General features: G+C 57.4%; 2 protein-coding genes across 2 annotated transcripts in view; both read left to right on the forward strand.

Annotated features, from left to right (window-relative positions):
- ZC3H3 (zinc finger CCCH-type containing 3) overlaps positions 1-7,004 on the forward strand; it is an 88,474-nt gene extending 81,470 nt beyond the window's left edge. Inside the window, exons 10-12 of the mRNA XM_023508411.1 lie at positions 3,604-3,788; positions 4,331-4,662; positions 6,595-7,004. Coding sequence (XP_023364179.1) covers positions 3,604-3,788; positions 4,331-4,662; positions 6,595-6,626 — 549 coding nt within the window. The 3' untranslated portion in view covers positions 6,627-7,004. The remainder of the gene's footprint in view (positions 1-3,603; positions 3,789-4,330; positions 4,663-6,594) is intronic.
- An 8,150-nt stretch (positions 7,005-15,154) lies between these two features.
- Positions 15,155-16,327, forward strand: MAFA (MAF bZIP transcription factor A). The gene has a single exon (XM_003802333.2). The coding sequence runs from the start codon at positions 15,188-15,190 to the stop codon at positions 16,232-16,234; it is 1,047 nt and encodes a 348-aa protein (XP_003802381.1). The 5' UTR covers positions 15,155-15,187; the 3' UTR covers positions 16,235-16,327.
- The last annotated feature ends 3,776 nt before the right edge of the window (positions 16,328-20,103 follow it).

The following is a 20,103-nucleotide window of genomic DNA, read 5'->3' on the forward strand; positions in this document are numbered from 1 at the left end:
TCACCCTCAGTAGAGTGCTGTGGCATCACAGCTCACAGCAACCTCCAGCTCTTGGGCTTAGGTGATTCTCTTGCCTCAGCCTCCTGAGTAACTGGGACAACAGGCGCCTGCCACAACGCCCAGCTGTTTTCTTGTTGCAGTTTGGCTGGGGCTGGGTTTAAACCCACCACCCTCAGTATATGGGGCCGGTGCGCTGCTCACAGAGCCACAGGTGCCGCCCAAGGGTTTTTCTTTTATTATTTCCTTTCTGTTTAGATAACTTCCTTTAACCACTTTTTCGGGTGGGTCTGCTGGTGACAGATTCTTTTAGTTTTCCTTCATCTGAGGATGTCTCGATTTCTTTCACCTTTATTCTTCAAGGGTGTTTCCTAAATACAGGATTCCAGATTGATGGTTCTTTCCTTTCAGCTTGAAAAATATGCCACTTCTTTCTGTCCTCCATGGTGTCTGGTAAGAAGCCCACTGTCCTTCAGATGTTTCTCCTTTAGGTAAAATTTCCCTCTAGCTGCTTTGAGCATTATTTCTTTGTCTTTAACTTTTGCAAGTTTGACTGTGATGTATTCATGTGTAGATTTCTTTGGTCTGTCCTGTTTGGGGTTTACTCAACTACTTGAATGTGTAGACTTAGGATTTTTGCTAAATTGAAGAAATTTTCATGATTTCTTTGAGTTTAACATTAGAAAATCACTCTGGGAGCCTGAGGAGGAAGATTTCTCGAGGCCAGGAGTTAAGACTAGTCTGGGCAACATAGAAAGACCCTGTTTCTGGGGGGAAAAAAAGTGTCAAAAATCCAGGCATGGTGGTGCATGCCTGCTAGTCCCAGGTACTTGAGAGGCTAAGGTGGGAAGACCGCTTAAGCACAGGAGTTTGAGGCTACAGTGTGCTGCCGAGCTGTGATGATGCCACTGTGCTCCATCTTGGGCAACCAAGACCCTGCCTCTTAAAACGAAAAAGCATCTACAGTTACATGTTTCTCTCTAAGTACCACTTTAGCTACATTCCACCAACGTTGATGTGTTTTTTGGGGGGTTTTGTTTGGCTGATTTGGATTTTCATCAGTGAATGTTGAAGGCAAAATGCGCATGACATAAAGAGATGAACACCTCAGTCCTTTAAAATTTGAGATTTGCCTTATATCCATGTCCTTCCTAGTATATCCTTTCCGTCATTTATTTCACTTTCTTCATAACTCTTGGATGATTTTAGAAAATTTACATTTGATGTTAGATTTGGTGTTGCTTTCAAGAAGAAGGTTAGTTCAGACTAGCCCTGTTGAGTAGACACACACATGAGCCCCACGTGTGACTTCAGAGTTTCTAATAGCCACCTTTAAAAAGTAAAAAATAGGCCGGGCGTGGTGGCTCACACCTATGATCCCAGCCAGCACTTGGGAGGCTGAGGCAGGCGGATTGCCTGAGCTCCCAGGTTTGAGACCAGCCTGAGCAAGAGCAAAACCCCTACAAATAGCCGGGCATTGTGGTGGGCGCCTGTAGTCCCAGCTACTGAGGAGGCTGAGATAAGAGAATTGCCTGAGCCCAAGAATTTGAGGTTGCTGTGAGCTATGATGGCACGGCACTCTACCAGGGATGACAAAGTGAGACTGTGTCTCAAAAAAAGAAAGAAAAGTAAAAAATAAATTAAAAAACAAAACAAGTGAAACAATTTCAACATGTAATCAAGGAAAAATTAGAAATTCAATTTTTTGTGCTCCCTTTCTCCTACTAAGTGGTGATGTACACCTGCAGAGTCCCCCACTTGATGTCAGCTGCATTTCAGGCTCTTAGTGAGTGCTGTGTGATCAGCCCAGGTCCAGGCTGTCCTCTGACCATCTCTCATCCAAGGGCACTGTATCCACTCTTTTTTTTTTTTTTCGAGACAGAATTTCATATGCCCTCGGTAGAGTGTCGTAGTGTCACAGCTCACAGCAACCTCAATCTCTTGGGCTTAAGCTATTCTCTTACCTCAGCCTCCCGAGTAGCTGGGACTACAGGCGCCCGGCTATTTTTTCGTTGTTGTAGTTGTCATTATTGTTTAGCAGGCCCGGGCTGGGTTTGAACCCATCAACCCCCGTATATGTGGCCAGCACCCTAACTGAGGCGAGCAGGCTGAGCCTGTATCCACTCTTGTCTTGGGCTGTTAGTGGATCTGAGCCACATGGCAGTACCTGCAGTCCTGCCCTTGTGTGACCTGAGCCCTCAGGCGCCCACTTGCTCTTAGGGCCCCGTGCATACACCTGCTGGCAGTGGTTCTCTTCTTGTCTGGCAGGGGTCTGGCCATGTGTCTCTTGCTTCCTCTACCTACCCAAACTACCCTTGGTCTCCAGGAGACCTCACCCTATGGGTCCCTGAAGCACCTACAGCTTGGCTTTGCTGTCAGCCCACTGTGTCTGTCCCAGCTGCAGGCGCCTGAAGGACGGGCCCCAGGGGTTCAAGTACCTGTGCCACAGACCAGGCCCATTGCAGAAAGAACTCTGCTCCACATGGAAGGAAGGAGGAAAGGAAGGAGCACTGCCCTTTAGCAGTGCTGGCTTGGGAACCAGAGTAGGGAGTGGTGTTTAGGGCTCTGAGGGACAGCTGCTCCCACAGTGCAGCTGGCCCCACAAGCTGACGAGGATCAACTTGTACTCCAGAGAGGTCCTCCGACCAGGCCCAGTCCTGATGCTGGGAGCAGGCATGGGACCCCAGACTGAAAATGGATTCCTGGCAGGCAGGTTATGGGGCCTGGGAGGAAGTGGTTTTAAGGCTATTGGACGTGTATTTCCATGGGGTTGTGCTAGTCCATGCCCCACATGCAGGTAGCATAGGAGCTGTTCTGGCACCGCAGCTAGTTTTGAATTTGACCCTTGGTGGGTTTGGCAGTGAATTTGTCTAGGCTGGCCCTGGGGCCGCCTGGTCCTGTGATTAGTGCCCCATGCAGCTGACGTGCCTCCCCTCTCCAAGTCGCCCCCTTGAGCCAGCTGCAAGGGGTAGCAGGGGAGGGTGGGAGGGGAGCCCAGGAGGGGTAGGGAGGACTGAGAAGGGTAGCACCCAACCCTGTTCCCTGGGCCTCTCTGAGTCCAGCCTGGGCTATTGGGTCCTTGGGTAGAGGCTTTGTGTTTCCCTGTGGGCCAAGTGGGCAGAGCTGAGCGTGCATCGTTGCCCAGAGCACCTGCCGGCTGGCGCTGCCCCCTACCCTTGGGTATAATTAGCGCCATGACAGGTGCTGTGGATCCGGTGGCCAGCCCAGCCCTGGCCCAATGTGGCCTGGCCTTGGCCGACCTGCCCCATCCCCCAGCCCAGCTCAAAGCCTGCAAGCCACCCCCTAGGCCTCAAGCTATGCCAGCCTCCCCCAGGACTCCCTCCACATCTACCAGAACAGGCAGCCAGGGCCTGGCAGAAGCAGTGGACAGGCAGAGCCCTAAACAGTGACCTAGCCACAGGCTCTGGGAATGCCTGGGCTGATCCAGTCCCTTCCCTCAGTCTATGCCCAGGACCGTGGATCACTGAAGGCACCTCATGGGGGAGTAAGGGGTGGGAGCCCTGGTAAAACTGCTCTGGCCTGAGCCTTCCAACAGGAGTTTCCACCCAGCTACCCCACCATCCCACCACACTCTTCTCTCCCCAGTGCAAGAAAAAGCACACATTGCTGTGCCCCGACTTCGCCCGCAGGGGCACGTGTCCCCGCGGGGCCCAGTGTCAGCTGCTCCACCGCAACCAGAAACGCAACAGCCGGCGCGCAGCTGTACCCTCCACCCTGGAGCCCAGTGACACCCCCACCAGGAGCAGGGCCTCGGGCAGCCATGGGCCCAGGTGATGGGGCAGTGGGTATTATGTGTGTGAGCCTGGGGGTGGACCCTCCTAGCCTTGGGGGACATTCAGGATCCTCTAGGGAGGATCCCTTACCCCAGCTCTTTGGCCTGGATCTAAGGCTGAGGATCAGGTGATCTCTAGGGAGGGTCCCCAAAGTTAGATAGGGCCAGAGGCATTCCCAGAGGAAGACAGGGGCTTCTCAGAGACGGAAATCCCCTCTCTAGGATAGGGGAAGCAGCCCGGCCCCTTGGAGAGGCTTGGCTTCCCATGACGGCCCACCTGCTGCATGGGCTGTGGAGCCCCATGCAGAAGAAGCTGAGGCCCTAGGAGGTACAGGTGGGGCTCAGGGCCCTTGAGACCATAGCTCCTCAGATAGAAGGCCTATAACCAGCCCATCCCTGGGCCAAGGGCTGGGCTTGGACCTGGAGCCTCAGGTTTCACCCCAGATGGCAATACCCATTGGCCCTGGGGGGGAATGTGGCAGGGAGGGGCCTACTCACTGGTCGACCCACTTCCTCCACTCTGCCCCTCCTTCCCTGCAGGAAGCCCTCAGGAACACGGCCCACCAGACAAGCGCCCAGCTCCCCCCACCCTTCCTCCCCAGGGGTGTCAGCATCAGTCTCAACCTCTCCTGTATCATCAAAGGCATCCCCTTCCTTCCCCTGTCCCTCATCCCCCTCCCCCTCCTCGCCCCCCTCCTCCTCGGACCAGGAGGAGCCATCTCTCCAGGAAGAGGCCGCCTCTGCTGTGACAACGGTGACAGGCTCTAGTAGCCTCAGCAAGCTGCCTGCCTTCATCTCCCTGCAGTCCTCACCAAGCCCAGGAGGCCAGCCCAGGGTCCGGACCCCAAGGAGACCCCCAACTAAGGACTCAGGTAGGCAGCCCAGCCCAGCTTGGGCACAGGGGCTTTTCAAATGCACACCTCGGGTCCAGGGGCCCATGGGGCAGGGCCAGCTGAGGTCCAAGCCTGGCAGTGGCTGCCCAAGCAGCCCCCACAGACGAGGGCTGATTTAATTAGAAAGCACCCATTTCTGTTAATTTGTTCTGGAAGATCACTGCACACTCCTGGAGAGAACAGATGTTCCCTCTCCCCTGATGAACATTTAGGGCTTGGTAAATGGCTCCACTCAGCCTTGTTTAGGAGAGAAAAGAGGATTTTATGGCTGCAAACGAACCTTTCTGTAAACATTTTACAGCTCTCCGCGCGTTTGAGTGACGATAAACCCCACGCAGCTCGGCAGGCTGCGCATTCGCGACCATACGGCTATCATTTTATTGTCATATTTCACGGTCGTAACGTTAATGGGAGATGCTGCTGCAGCCTCCTCTAACAGCCCCGCTGAGTATGCTCAGATGCCCGCTGTGGAGGGGCCGCCGCCTGCCTACTCACAGCCTCCGCTTCTGGGTGTAAAGCTGTGGCCAGACCCCTACTTCTGGGGTGGGGCACCAGCTCCCTCCGTCAGGACCTCACTGGGGTGGACAAAGCAGGTGGGGTCTGAGGCAGCCACCTCCTACCTCTTTTCTTTCAAAGATCAGGAACATGGGAGCCAATTCTAGGGCCCCAGGGATGGGCAGGGTGCTGAGGGGCCTGTGTGCAGGGGCTTGGGGGAGGTAATGCCCAGGAAGGGCTCCAGAGGCCCAGCCAAGACGGGAGCTAGAGGGTCAGGTTGAGGTGGGCCACTCAGCCTCTGGACCAGAAACTTGACTGTACCTGCTGAAATGGCCACAGCAGGAGGGGGCTGGTGGGACAGAGGCCAGTGTAGTCCATAGGCCTGGGCCTCCCGCTGGCATGAGTGAGTGATGTCAGCAGCCCTAAAGAGGGGATACTTTAGGAGATGTGGGCTTGGAGGGGACACATGGATGGTGCCAGGCTATGGGCAGCCATGCAAAGGTATTGTGTAGTCAGTGGGGGGCCTGTGAGGGGGGGTGTGAATTCATGAGCACAGTATGAGTTTCTGGTACCAGTGAGTGTGTGCTCACCAGACAGGAGCCCCAGGACATGACCCTCTGCCTCTCACCCCTGCTTCCACACCCTGCCAGCCTCTCCCTACGTGGGGGTCTCTGCTCTGCTCCCACCCCCACAGCCCAGCTGCTCACACACATCCCAGCTCTCCACTTTGAAGGGGCAGCATGGTACTGCTCATCCTCTTTGTGTGTGTGTGTGTGTCAGCCTGGCTCCCAGGTGTGAGTGTGCAGCACATGCCTGCGCACACCTGTGTCCATGGCTCAGCTGCCCACTGTTGTGGTTCCCACCAGGGACCCTGCCCCCAGCCCACCCAGCTGCTGCCCACGCCTTGGAAGGTCCTGGACTCAGCCCCCTGCCCCTCTATCCCATGATCCATGCCTACAATGGCTAGGTGGGCACAGAGGCCAGAGGCCAGAGGCCAGCAGCCTGTTAGAAGCTGCCCTCCCCAGCTGGGCATGATGGGTCACTCCTGTAATCCTAAAACTCTGGGAGGTTGAGGTGGGTAGATCACTTGAGCTCACAAATTTGAGACCAGCCTGAGCAAGACTGAGACCCTATGTCTACTAAAATGAAAAACTGAGGCAAGAGGGTCTCTTGAGCCCAAGAGTCTGAGGTTGCTATGAGCTATGACATAATGGCACTCTACCAAGGGCAACAGAGTGAGATTCTGTCTCAAAAGAAGCTGCTCTCCCTGACATCTTTGAAGCCCTGCTGTGCAAGCCTGTGCTCAGGATGGGGCTGACAATCTCCCCATCCTGAGCCGCAGACCAGAGCTTTATGGTGGGGAGGCTCTGCTGGGCTGGGGTCACCCAGCACCTGACTTTTGTCCTCTCTGCACAGGGAAGCCTCTGCACATCAAACCACGTCTGTGAGGGCCTGGGGACCAGCCCACACCTACCTCAGATTCTCGTCCCTGGAGAGGAAGGAGGGACCACCGCCACCTAGCCCAACTGGGGCCACAGGGGCACTGCTGTGCCCACCTGGCTCTCAGCCCTTTGATCAGTATGTGCCCAGGCCCTTGCCTACCCCCTTGGGCTGGACTGCTGTCCAGTCACCCCCTTCACCCCATCCTCCTCACCCCTGGACCCTTGCGCTCACCCCCTGGGCTTGCCCCCACTGTGGGTATGGCAGCTGGCAGGTGGCACATCCCCCCTCAGCCCTGTCCACCCAAGACTTCTGCCCTGGGAAAGAGGCTCTAGCCAGGCTTCCCCAGCAGGCTTTTTGTGTTCAGCAATAAAGGTTCTGCCCTGTGTCTGACTGGCCTGTCCTGACTACCACAGTGGACCCTGGACCTAAATGGGAGAGAGACAGCAGGCAGGAGGCACAGCACTCTGGGCACAAGCATTGGGCCCCACTTTCCCACCTCCCTGAGATGGTTTAGAGGGTCCGAGTTGCTTCTCCCTGTGGCTGAGCCAGTATGACCTGTGTGGGAGAAGGCTGAGAGGGTGCACTCTGGGGACAAGGATGCCACAGGCTGGGGCTGTGGTAAGGAAGTGGCCCAGCTTGAAGGAAGGGACAGCTTGTCCAGGCTCTTGGCTCCCCTCATGGGGTGCCCACTTCTGGAGGGCCTGGCTAAGGATTGTGTCAGTTGGCAAGGTCTGGAGAGGTATGTAGCCCTCTTCATCCCCTTCACCTCTGGAGAAATGAGGGGTGGCCCCTGGGCGAGGTGGGCTGGCTCCCCTCCTAGGGCCTCCCAGCACCTCTATCTTTGTGTCAGTCTTTCCTTGTGTGCTGCCAAGTAACAAACCGGCCCCAGCAGCCAAGGCCTGGCTCCCGCTGGCAGCATGTGCCTCAGCCTGAGTCGCTCCTCCGCGTGAGTCCATGTCCTGCTGCCTGTTCTGGGCCAGTGCTGGCCGGAGCACCACTCAGTGCTTGTTACTCGTTCAGTTTGGGTTTTACCCGCTCCATGTCCTCAAGGGTCCCCTTGGCCAAAGCAAGTCCCGGGACCTGAGCCACACCCAGGCAGGAAGGACACCCGCCCTGGCAAAAGGCCCTGGCCAGCTTGGGTGTGGGATCCCATCCTCCACCCCGGAGGGGCTCCTGGTCCACAGGAGGGGTGCCTGGGGCAGATGCTGTGGCCATGCGTATATTTGTGGTCATTTCTGCCATGATCCTCCTATTCATTGCCTTGAAGCCCTGAGCACAGCCTGTGACCCCACTAGCCAGCTTCAGGCAGGTGACGGACTCTGGAAGTTGTACCTGACTGGAAGAAAAGCCCCCCCCACCCTTAGTCAATACCTGGAGTGACCCCACTGCCAGGCTGTGGGTGGGAAGCAGATTGCTTCTGCTGGGCCGGTTCCCTCACTGGCTGGGCACATCTGGGACCAGATGTTTTTAAGGCCTTGTGTTCTGGTTCAGTCATCCCCTAGTGGACCTGGATACCTTGTGACACCTCTCTGTACCAACCATGGTGTGGGCCCTGGAAGAGCTGGCAGCTTGCCCTGGCCACCCTGCCGCCCTACTACCTTCTTCTCCCTCCTTCCAGGAGCCAACGGGCCTTGAATCCTGTGCTCACCAAGGGGACTGCAGCCTGCAGCCCCAGACATCCCAGAACTGAGGCCAGCTGCAGCCTCAGATGTCCCAGAACTGAGGCCAGCTGCTTAGGACTGCCCCTGGCGTCACTCCCTCTGGCCACTGGTCCTTTGCAGGCACTCCGCCTCTCATCTCCTCCCCCAGCCTCCTGAGATGTCCCTGCCAGGACCTCCACAAAGGGCTCCCTCCTTTTGGTCCAGCTCATCTCTAGTTGTTCACCTCCCAGCCTCCCTTCGGGGCATCCACAATAAATAAGGGGACATCTGCCTGCACATCAGGCCAGGCTCTCTGGGAACCTAGGCTTTAAGAGTGGGCAGTGGTAGACTCGAGGTGGGCAGATTCTCATGCCTCTCATCCATACCACTGGCAGCATGCATGGCAAACAGGGTTCCCAAGCAAGCTTGGTACCAGCTGGCCCCATCCAGGGGTAAACTACCCTTAGCCACTCCACTGCACATAGCATCTGAAGTGTCCATGGTAGGTGGGGGGGCAGTGAACAGAGGTCTGCTTTTCTGGCCCCACCCTTTCCAGGGAGACAGCTCTGCCCCCAGCTACACAGCCCACCAGGCCCCAGACATTGCTCAGAGGCATGGAACATGTGATGGGAGCCTGGGCCCAGGCCCCTCTGTCCCCCCAATGCAGCACCTGGCAAGAAGCCTCAGGAAGCCTGGGCACTACCCTCCAGGAGGCCACCATGATGTCTTGTTGCCCACTGGGGACCTCGAGCAGCCCTGGGCTCTGCCTGGCACAGTGCCTGCAGACATCTGAGCCGAGCATGTGCACAGGTCCAGGCATCCTCAAACTACAGCCCGCGGGCCACATGCAGCCTGCCTAGGACATTTATCCAGCCCACTGGGTGTTTTTGCCGCTGCTGCCTGTCCTATTTAGCAGCCTACTCGTCCTGGGGCCTGCAAGTCCGGCCCACCAATGGTCTGAGGGACAGTGAACTGGCCCCCTGTTTAAAAAATTTGAGGACCCTGCTCTAGGCTTTTCAAGCCGGGCACAAGCAGCAGACAAGGGACTGCTGTGCCAGGGAAACTGACTCAGGGTCCAGAAAGCCACTGCCCTACAGCAATCCCTGACTTCTGTGGTGACCATGAGCCCACAGAAGGCAATCTGGAGCCAGCATAGACCCTCAGGCAGAGATGAGCTGGCCCCAGGCATCAGCCCAGACCTGGGGGTGACAAGTTCCAGGGAGGACTGGGGCCGCTCCTTTAGGCCTTTCCAGAGAGCATGGCTGCCCCCCAGCCCTCCTTCTTAGGGCAGGACATGGGCATGGACAGTCAGTCTATCCATGTCTCTGTCCCTGAGCCCAGGCTTCCTGCTAAGCTAAGGCAGGAGACACCAGGGACCACACAGAGCTTTGGTGGGGATGGAGCCCCTTCCACCCTCCCATGGGCTGCCCTCATGTGGCAGATAGTGTGGCTCCCAAGGCCAGGCAGAGGTTTGTGCCTCACAGAAGAATGGGTAGCATGGTGACAGGACCTTGCCAGGCCTCCCAAGGAGGGAGATCTGAGCTGAGACCACACATGCACACGGACAGCAGAGGGTGTGGAGAGTGGACCAGCTGGCCAGAGGCTGGTGGCAGGGGTGTGTGATGCCCTTCACAACCCCTTTAACCTCAGAGCATTGGCAGAGCATGGTGGGTCCCAAGCTCCAAGCTGACAGGAGCTGTGATGGCCACAGAAGGGGACCCCAGGGCAAAGCCAGGGAGCCACTGAGGAGGATGGATGGGCCTGGGAGGGCACACCCTCCTAGGTGCCTGAAATGGGTGTTGGCTGGGGAGGGGTGAGGGTGAGCCGTGGGATGCATGGACCCCTGAGCTGGGAAGCAACAGAAAGGAGAGTCCTTCCTGGTGTGAGCCCTGCTTCCATCCTGCCTCTTCAACTAATGACTAATGCGTCACTTTGTGCCCAGAATGGGAGCGCCAGGAGGGCAGGGCCTGGACGAGTTCAGAGCTGAGTGTCTACCCTCAGTAATGCCTACATACAGCAGGTGCTCCCTAAGTGCTGGAGGGGAGAATGAGGACCAGGAAGGGGCAGAGCAGCACCACTGTGGAGTGAAGTTCCGGGCTTTGGTTTGGGTTTTGCTTTTTAAATGCAAATAAGCCCCTGCTAAGGGCAGCCCAACTCTAGGGTAGGAGGTGGGAGAAAAGGTGGCTTTGCATGACTCCCCCTGGGCCCAGAGGCTGCTGCCCAGAATACATAGAGCTTCTGCCCATAGGATAGGGAAGTTTTCCGTTCCTGTGATACCTTCTGTCCAGCAAACACTGGCCCACAGCTCAAGCTCAGTGGCCACTTTCCTGCCAAAATAAATCTGACAAAAGTGGCACATCCAAAAAAAAAAGTGACATTGAGTGGCGCCTGTGACTCAAGGAGTAGGGCACCAGTCCCATATTCTGGAGGTGGTGGGTTCAAACCTGGCCCCGGCCAAAAAAAAAAAACAAAACAAGTGATGTATCCAGACTTGACACGTGGCTCCTGCCCAGCACAGAGCACCTCTGACAGCACTACTGCTGAGACAGACAGCCCCACCCAGGGGCTGCATTCTGGACAGAGCCACAGGCCATGCAGGGACCATCCCCTGGGCACCTTTTAGCCTAGAGGGAACTCCTCAGGAAAAGCACGCTGAGCAGTGTTGAGTGGGCAGGAGGGACACCACAACTTCCCCCTCATATCAGGCAGCCTCCCTGGACTCAGCTGCCCTGCAGGGCACCAGGCCTCTTGCAAGATTTCCCACCAGCCAGCCTCTCACCTGCCACAGACTTAAGTGGGGATGGGCCCCAAGGTGGCCTCCTGGCCCCATGTCCTGGTGTTTATGCTATGGTGACACTTCTTGCCATTTATTCCCCACTGACAGCCCAACAGTCCAAAAGGTAACAGGTAAATAAGTACTTATTTATAAGTACTCAACCTATACTAGTACTCCCTATGACAGGAGACTCACCAGAGCCTCTCTTTGCTGGCCTGAGGGGCCAGAGCCTGTGTAAGGGGCCCCACATGGCAAGGGGCCCAGGGTGGGGCCAGCAAGAGGCCAGTCCCTCAGTTCTACAGATTCAGGGAAATAATTCTGCTGATAACCTGATGGCACTTAGAAGCAGCTCTTCCTACCAAAGGGTCACTTCCAAAAGCTGCAGCCACCTGGGAGGCCCTGAGCAAAGGCCCCAGCTAGGCCCTACCCAGGCTCTTGACCCACAGAAACTGTGAGACAACCAATGTGTGTTGTTTTAATATACTAAGCACCTGGTAATTCGACACAGCAGTAGGAAATGAATATGCTATCATTTCTTTATTATTGTTATGGCTTAACTTCCGTCTACCCTGGTAGGCTGTATTTTCCACAAATGCAGCAGTGTGTCCCAGCCCATGTGCTCTTCCTTGGCTTGACCTACACCAGGTGCTGTCTCTGCCCCCGCTCAGGGGGTGAAGCCCAGTGAGGGTAACTTCTGATGCGTATCCGCCTCACTTTCTTGGGTGCTCACATTGGGAACCAACAGTCATGCTGTGAGGAAGCCCAATCAGCCGCAGAGGCAACCATGTAGAGACATCACAGGTAGCTGTTCCTGCCAACAGCTGCCACCATCTGCCAGGCCTGGGTGTGAAGATACCTGGTGGTGCCATCAGTTAGCTGTCCAGTCACCCCAGCCTCTGAATCCTCCCAATGTTGAGATCAAAGACACCTGTGCCCACATTCCCAGTACAAATCCCCTCCCCCCAAACCATGGTGGAGATGATGTGCTATATTGTGCCACCAGCCTTCAGCGAGCTTCTCAACAAGGAGTCCCTGGTGCCTCTTTGATAGAATGTGCCCTCCTCGGCAGGCAGCCTGGCTTAGAGTAGGTGCTCAGCAAGGATTTGTGGGGTGTCCTTAGTAACCACATGGGCAGCACCTGTGGAATTCTGTGAGGACAGGCTGTTGACAGCTTGGGGAGTGTGAGAAGGGGGGGGATGCTCAGACAGCATGGAACTGGCTGTTCCAGGAACCAGGGGAACGGTCTTGCACTGGTAAATTCTGGGGGGCTGTCCTGGCTTGGTGGTGCCTGAGTACCAGGAGAGTTTGGGGTGGGCCAGTCAGGCCTTACCACCTTTTTGTACTTCTCAGGACAAGGCCGGATGCTTGGGCTTCCTGTGGGTTCTGGGCTCTGTGCCACCCAGCCCAAGATGACCATAGGACCAGTGTCCTGAGGCTGAAGTCAGGAGCTGTGGCTGCTGGGAAGAGCTGTGACAACTACGATGGTCAAGCTTCTCTTTCATTCCCATGAGACTCCCCAGCATTCTCCCAGCCTTGCCACTGAATCTTCTCCCCAGGCCACTTGGCCTGGCATTGAAGCCACAGTTCGAGGGCAGGCAGGTAGTAGGGCAGTCCCTTGCAAGCGCTCTCTCCTTTTTCTTCAATGACTCTCCAGTGCACCTAGGAACCATGAGAGTAAGGTGCCCAGAAATGCTGCTGAGCTTTGGAGGGGCAGTGTCAGGGCCCTGGGCCTTCTGGGGCTCAGGAAGGGTCCCCTGGCCCCTGTCTCTGGCCTGAGCTACAGGATGCAGGCAGACAGGTGTGCAGCAGCATCCTCTGATCCATGGGCCTCCCTCTGAACACCAGGTGCTATGTGGGGAAACTCCACACCCCTGACTGTCTGGCAACCCATGTGATCTGAGCCCCAGATGTGGCCTTGGCCCTGCCACATGCTGAGTTCATCATTTTTTAAGCCTCCATTTCCTCACCTGCAGAATGGACATGGTGATACTGAGAGGGTGGTTGTAAGGCCACTGGCCTAGAAAACTGGCTCCAGCACTGAGTCCTGAGCTGTGTCCAGCCAAAGTGAGGACTGGGGAGAGAAGCCCCACCTACACGGAGGGAGGCCTGCCCTCCCCAAACCCCCATGGAGGGAGGCTTGCCCTCCCCAAACCCCCAGGCCAGCCCACCTCCAGCACTGGGAGAGCATAGAGGAAGAGGCGAGGGGTTCTCATGATATCTGAGGAAGTAGGGTGTTCACTCCTAATTATATAAAATAATATACATTTTTTTAGAAGGAGTGATGCAGGAATAAATCCCCCAGCACCATGACTAGGCTATGCCTGGTGAATTCCTGTTTTTTTCCCTCTGCACAGGTAGTTACATTCAAGACTTTTTTTCAGAGAGGGGATTTGGTTCTGTCTGCCAGGCTGGAGTGCAGTGGCATGATCACATCTCATGCAGCCTCAAACTCCTAGGCTCAAGGGCTGCTCCTGATTTGGTTTCCCAAAGTGCTGGGACTACAGGTGCTACTACACACCATCCCTTAAGACTTTTTTTTTTTTTTTTTTGGAGACAGAGTCTCATTTTGTCGCCCTAGGTAGAGTCCTGCAGTGTCACAGCTCACAGCACCTCAGCAACCTCAAACTCTTGGGCTTAAGCGATTCTTTTGCCTCAACCTCCTGAGTAGCTGGGACTACAGGCACCCCCCACAACGCCCAGCTTATTTTTGTTGCAGTTGTCATTGCTATTTTAGCTGACTGGGCCTGGTTCGAACCTGCCACCCTCGGTATATGAAGCTGACGCCCTACCCACTGAGCCACAGGCGCCGCCCTCGACATTTAAAAAAAATCGTCAAAGTCATATAGTACCAGTATAAAGAATTTAGAGAAAAAGGACCAGCTTTGGGTCGTCTCACAGCGCTGATTATTGTGTTCCCCTTCCATCACCCTCCTCGATAGGGACAGTCCCCCTGCCCCACCATCACCTTCCTTCCTTTTTCCCAATGCACCCAGTGCTGGCACGTAGCCCTCCGGAGTTCTGTGTACCGAAGGCTCCTCCTAGCAGGGCTAAAACCTTGCGGGTAGAAATCCTGAGCTTCCCACTTCTGTCACCATAATCCCACTCCCGGTCCAGCAAGAAGCCCTCAGTCCCGCCCCACAGCCAGAACTGATCTGTGGGTACCTGGGGCCCGAGATTCCTAGTGCTCTGGGGGGCCTGGCAGCCCGTTGGCCCGCACCCACATCCCCCCACCCTTGTCCTCCCGCGCCCCGCGTCCTCTCTCCGCGCATTCTTAGGGCCTGGCCGGTCTAGTGGTGGATCCCGCCGCTCCGAGGTGCCAGCAACTTTGTTGACCAAATTCCTGAACCCGCCTGAACCGCGGGGCTAAAAATAAACAGCGCTCTGCATTCAGCGCTAGCTCGGCCGGGCTGCGCGGTGTCATCCCGTGTCAGGATGCCTGGAATGTCCTTTGGGCGCGGCCCCCTCTGCTCCCTGGACTCTGCGGCCGCCCCGTCGCGGACTTCAGGCCCCCGGAGCCGCAGCCCGGCGCGGTGCCCCCGCACGCCCTCTACCCGTGCAGTCCCAGGCGCCGGCCACCAGAGGGCCCTGCCCCCTCCTCTCGCCAGCGGCCCAGCCCCACCCCTTCCCACAGCTGTTTCCCGCAGGAGATTGACAGCTGGGCTCTCGGTTGCCATGGGGATAAGCAAATGAGGACGGAGGGGCTGGGGCTCCGATTGGCCCGGGGGCGTGAGCCCCTCCCGGGGAGGCGGGGCAGGTCAGCGGGAGCTCCCTGTTCTATAAAGGGGAGCTCGCGCCCGGCACTCAGCCGTGGGAGGCGGGGCCGACCGGCGTCCCGGGCGGGGTGCGGAACCGGGGGAGGGGCAGCCCGAGGCGGCGACCGTACCACCACCCTCGCCATCGCCTGCCAGCTGGGAGGAGTAGGCGCGGGCCTCGGGCCACCCGACAGACAGTCCCGGCAACGTCCCCCAGCGCGCAATGCCGGAGTTGGCTTCGTGAAACTTTTCCCAGCGCTTCTCGGAGACAGTGCCCCCATCGCCCGCCCAGACCGCGGTCCGTGGGGAGCAAGGGGGGGGAGAGGCCCGCGGCTCCCCCCCCACCGCTGCCCCTCGGGGCGCGGCCGGGCGCGGCGGCAGGGCTAGGGTCGCTGGCGATGGCCGCGGAGCTGGCGATGGGCGCTGAGCTGCCCAGCAGCCCGCTGGCTATCGAATACGTTAACGACTTCGACCTAATGAAGTTCGAGGTGAAGAAGGAGCCGCCCGAGGCCGAGCGCTTCTGCCACCGTCTACCGCCCGGCTCGCTGTCCTCGACGCCGCTCAGCACGCCCTGCTCCTCCGTGCCCTCCTCCCCCAGCTTCTGCGCTCCCAGCCCGGGCACGGGTGGCGGCGCCGCCGGCGGCGCGGCTCAGGCTGGGGGTGCCCCTGGGCCTCCAAGCGGGGGCCCAAGCGCCGTCGGGGGCGCCTCGGGGAAGCCGGCACTGGAGGATCTATACTGGATGAGCGGCTACCAGCACCACCTCAACCCCGAGGCGCTCAACCTGACGCCAGAGGACGCGGTGGAGGCCCTCATTGGCAGCGGCCACCACGCTGGGCACCATGGTGCGCACCACCCGGCAGCCGCCGCGGCCTACGAGGCCTTCCGGGGCCAGGGTTTCGCGGGTGGCAGCGGCGGCGCGGAGGACATGGGCACCGGCCATCACCACGGCGCGCATCACACTGCCCACCACCACCATGCCGCCCACCACCACCACCACCACCACCACCCTGGCGGCGCGGGCCCCGGCGGCGCGGGCCACCACGTGCGTCTAGAGGAGCGCTTTTCCGACGACCAGCTGGTGTCCATGTCGGTGCGGGAGCTGAACCGGCAGCTCCGCGGCTTCAGCAAGGAGGAGGTCATCCGGCTGAAGCAGAAGCGGCGCACGCTCAAGAACCGCGGCTACGCGCAGTCGTGCCGCTTCAAGCGGGTGCAGCAGCGGCACATTCTGGAGAGCGAGAAGTGCCAGCTCCAGAGCCAAGTGGAGCAGCTGAAGCTGGAGGTGGGGCGCCTGGCCAAGGAGCGGGACCTGTACAAGGAGAAATACGAGAAGCTGGCGGGCCGGGGCGGCCCCGGGGGCGCAGGCGGGGCCGGCTTCTCGCGGGAGCCTTCGCCGCCGCAGGCCGGGCCCGGCGGGGCCAAGGGCGCACCCGACTTCTTCTTGTGAGCGTCGGACCCCGAGCCCGCGCCGCTGCCCGGGACAAGCTCGCGCGGCTCGCCGGCGGCCTCGCTCGGACTCCGCAGCGCGGGCCGTGTACTCAGACCCAGTCTTCAGGCCTGGGCTGGGGGCCTTTCCCGCCGCGCGGCCTCTTGCCCCCAGCCCGGGTTCCCGCGCACCTTCCCAGACGCGGACCCGACGTCGTCACGATTCCTCTGCGCGCAGAGAATGGCGACGTCCAAGGAAACTTGAGCCAGGTCTACCTTACTCCAGAGCGTCCACCTGTACATATGTCGAACGTGATCTCTGTCCGGCCTTCGCGCTGCGGTCCCGCGCCTCCGCCTGCCCGCCCGCCCCCTGTGTTTTCTTCCCTTCTGCCTCCTTTTCCTTGTCTTTTTTTTTTTTTTTTTACTTCCCTCGCCCTTCTAAAGCGAGGGAAGTAAAATACTTCTTATTTGCGAAGTATTTATATTTATTTTGCTTGGTAACTAGAAAATCTTCCTTCCCCAGCCGGGTCGCCCTCGGACGGCGAGTCCAGCATGTGTCGCTCGCTCGAAGCGCCCGGCCTTGCCTGCCCTGTGCCCGCTTGCACCCCGCCTTGCTTCTGGCGTTCCCTGGAGACTGAATCCGGAACGCGGTCAGCGCTTGTCCGGCCTGCTGCCCTGCTGTACTCGACGGGGGGAGGGGGGAGGGGCGCGGGCCTGGCCGCCGGGGCTGGCCTGGACCCGCGCTGCGGCTTCTCTATGCACCGAACGTATTTCTGACTCCTGGGTAAATATATCTTATTTTAACTTTCAAAAGAAGAGAAAGAAAAAAGTAATGCACAGTATTTCTAGCAAAAATTTTTTTAAATAGGAGGTTTCAGCCTGAACCTCCTGGCATGGGGCAGGTGGAGAAAATGTTTTTATTTTAATTTAAATTGTATTTCGTTTTTGTGAATTTTTTTTAGAGCGTGATTGATTTTGGACTGTGGCAGAGTGAGGGCAAGGAGGCCAGTGCTCTGGTCCCTCTAAGCTGGGCAGAGCCCTGCCTCTGATGGGGGTCTCCGCGTTTTCCAGGGGACCTCCATGGCTCATACCGGGACTCCAGCTGGTCCTGCTCAGCGCTCAGAGCAGAAGACAGGCCAGCTCAACACCTCGTTGAAAATTTCGTTGCGTCGTTGTTTTTTGTTGTGTTCTTTTTCATTTGCTACGAAAATGAGGAAAGGAAAAAAATACACAATAAAAATAAATCTGTTTAGATCTAAAAGTCATTGGAGCCTGGATAGTTTGTCGGTGGCTTTTGATTTTGCCATGTTTCTCCCTGAATAGCAAGAAAACGGGGTCCCTGTATGGGCTTTGCCCTAGCTCTGGATGGCCGGGCTTGGAAGGCCCAGGGAGAACCTGAGGTGGCTGTCCGCAGGCTCTGTGCCCCACCCACCTTGGAGCTGCCCCTGGGGAAGAGGCCCTGAAGCTGGTAACAAGAGCCGCTGAGCAGGCTGGGCACACAGGGCCTGGGGCACGTTCGGTGGAGACCCAAATGTAGAACTGTTGTATCCTGGTGGCAGGGAACTGACTGCAGCCCTTCCAAGCCCACTGGCCTCCTACTTACAGGTGCACCCTGGTTGCCTCCTCTGAATGGCACGGACTCAGGATGAGGCACAGACTAGGGACAGCACAATGAGTCCCCACCCCTGGAAATGTCCCCTTATGAGGGCCCTGGGTAGCTGGGGGTCTTGTAGTGGATATTTCCCTACCTGGGCTGTGGGAGGGGAATCAGGTGCTCCCTGCGGTTTGCAAATTTGGAGAGTGAGCTGCAGCCAGGGGCAGGAGGGAGTAGAGCTGTGCCGATTTCCTGTCTTGCTAAAGCAGAGATTCTTTCTCAGTGGGGGGGGGGGGGGCTGGGGTCCCTTGAGTGAGTTGGGTGAATTACTGGGCGTTTTTTTGTTTGTTTGTTCGCTTGTTTTTTGAGACAGGGTCTCTGTCAGCCTGGAGATCAGAGACGTGATCATAGCTCACTGCAGCTTCAAATTCCTGGGCTCAAGTGATCCTCTTCCCTTAGCCTCGGAGTAGCCGGGATTCCAGGCACCTGCCACTGCAGCTAGTTTTTCTATTTTTTATAGTTACAGGGTCTCTGCCTTTCTCTGTCTAATCTCTTTTATTATCTTAATCAGAGACCCAGAAAAGAAGTCCTGCCTCCCACTTTGCTTTAGGCTCAGACTTGTAGCAAGGGATTTGTTTTGGGTCTCTGTGGGGTTGAGCAAAATCCTAGGAGTAAAGCCTGGCTATGCACAGTCACTGCAGGGAGAGAAGAAATGTGTGTGTGTGGGGGGGGGGGGGGGTGAAAGTTAAACGGACTAATTTGGAAGATTGTGGTGTAACAGAAGCCACTGGGGAGGGCTGAGCAGTTTCCAGACAACCTTGGAACAGCTCAGACATGAGGGTTGGGGTGTTGGTTCACAGGGGCCCTCTCTCTCCAAAGGGGCCGAGGGCTGTGGGCACATTCCTGGGTTGGGGCTGCCGGCTCCTTGGTGGCGGGTCAAAGATGCAACCAAGAGTGGAGGACAATGACAACACCAAACACCTTAGTGTTCCACCCTGAGGGGCATTTGCACAGAGCCTTCCTCCTGGACACCTTTGGTCAGCCTCTGGGAAGCAGTGGTGGGCAGGGGGTTGCACTTTCACCCTCTCTGACAGGCCATGGGAGGGCTCTGCCAGAAGCTTACTAGTTAGGGGGCTTGGGGGGAGCCGCATCCCCATGATGCCAATATCCTGGCCAGTGTCCTGTCTTGTCCACAGCAATCTCAGAAGCTGGGCCAGAGCTGTGGGCCCCAGGCAGCAGCTTCTGGGTTTAATTCACTCACTCTTATTTCCCTCCCTCCCTCTTCCTCTCGTAGCAGGCTCCTCCACCCAAACCAAGGTGCTGACAAATGGACAAATGGGGAGATCCTGGGGCAGGAGGAGTGGCTGATTCTTCTGTTCAGATCAGATCTTTTCTGAGACCCACTTTGCAGGAAGAAAGACAGGCTGGATAGAAAGCACCAGGGGCCTCCCTTCAGCCAGTGCCCCCTCCAGGTAGGGGGCAGGTGAGGGCTTCAGGCAGCAGTGGGCCGAGGCCAGCTCCAGGATCCCCTGGCTGTGGAATGGAGGCCTCAGCGTTTGCATCCCTGGCCAAGTGTGGCCCTGGGAGGACTGTAGAGCACAGGTGTGTGCAAATCTGTGTGCGTATGCAGGTATGTGAGTACCAGCCCCAAAGTACCCAGGCAGAGCCACCTGGACAGCAGATCTGAGGAAAGCTAGAAGGTGGCTGGACCATCTCCTTGTTCCCTTATGTCCCAAGGGGGTGGTGAGGGCACCTCACTTGGGTGTCCCTACACCTTAGCACCTGAAACAGAACAGGAAAGCTTTGTCACTTCCCCTTGCTGCCCTCTGCCCACACACAGGCAGCCCTCTTCACCTGCCTCCTGGGGAGTCCACAGCAGGGACTAAAATGACTAAACCCTGATGCTGGAGCTCTGAGGGAAACAGACAAGAAAACCAAGGTGGCCAGCGCCAGTAGCACAATGGTTATGGCGCCAGCCGCATACACCGAGACTGGCAGGTTCGAACCCAGCCTGGGCCAGCTAAACAACAATGACAACTACAACAAAAAATAGCCAGGCATTTTGGCGGGAGCCTGGTGTCCCAGCTACTTGGGAGGCTGAGGCAAGAGAATCGCTTAAGCCCAAGAGTTTGAGGTTGCTGTGAGCTGTGACATGACAGCACTCTACCGAGGGTGATATAGTGAAAAAAGAAAAGAAAACCATCGTGAGGGAGTCCTTGGTGGGAGAGCCCTAGGGGAGAGGAGAGTGCCGTGGCATCATACTGCTCACAGCAACCTCCAACTCCTGAACTTAGGCA

This window comes from Otolemur garnettii, unplaced genomic scaffold, assembly GCF_000181295.1.
Source record: "Otolemur garnettii isolate 467f Iridium unplaced genomic scaffold, OtoGar3 scaffold00245, whole genome shotgun sequence".
NCBI classification, from domain to species: Eukaryota; Metazoa; Chordata; class Mammalia; order Primates; family Galagidae; genus Otolemur; species Otolemur garnettii.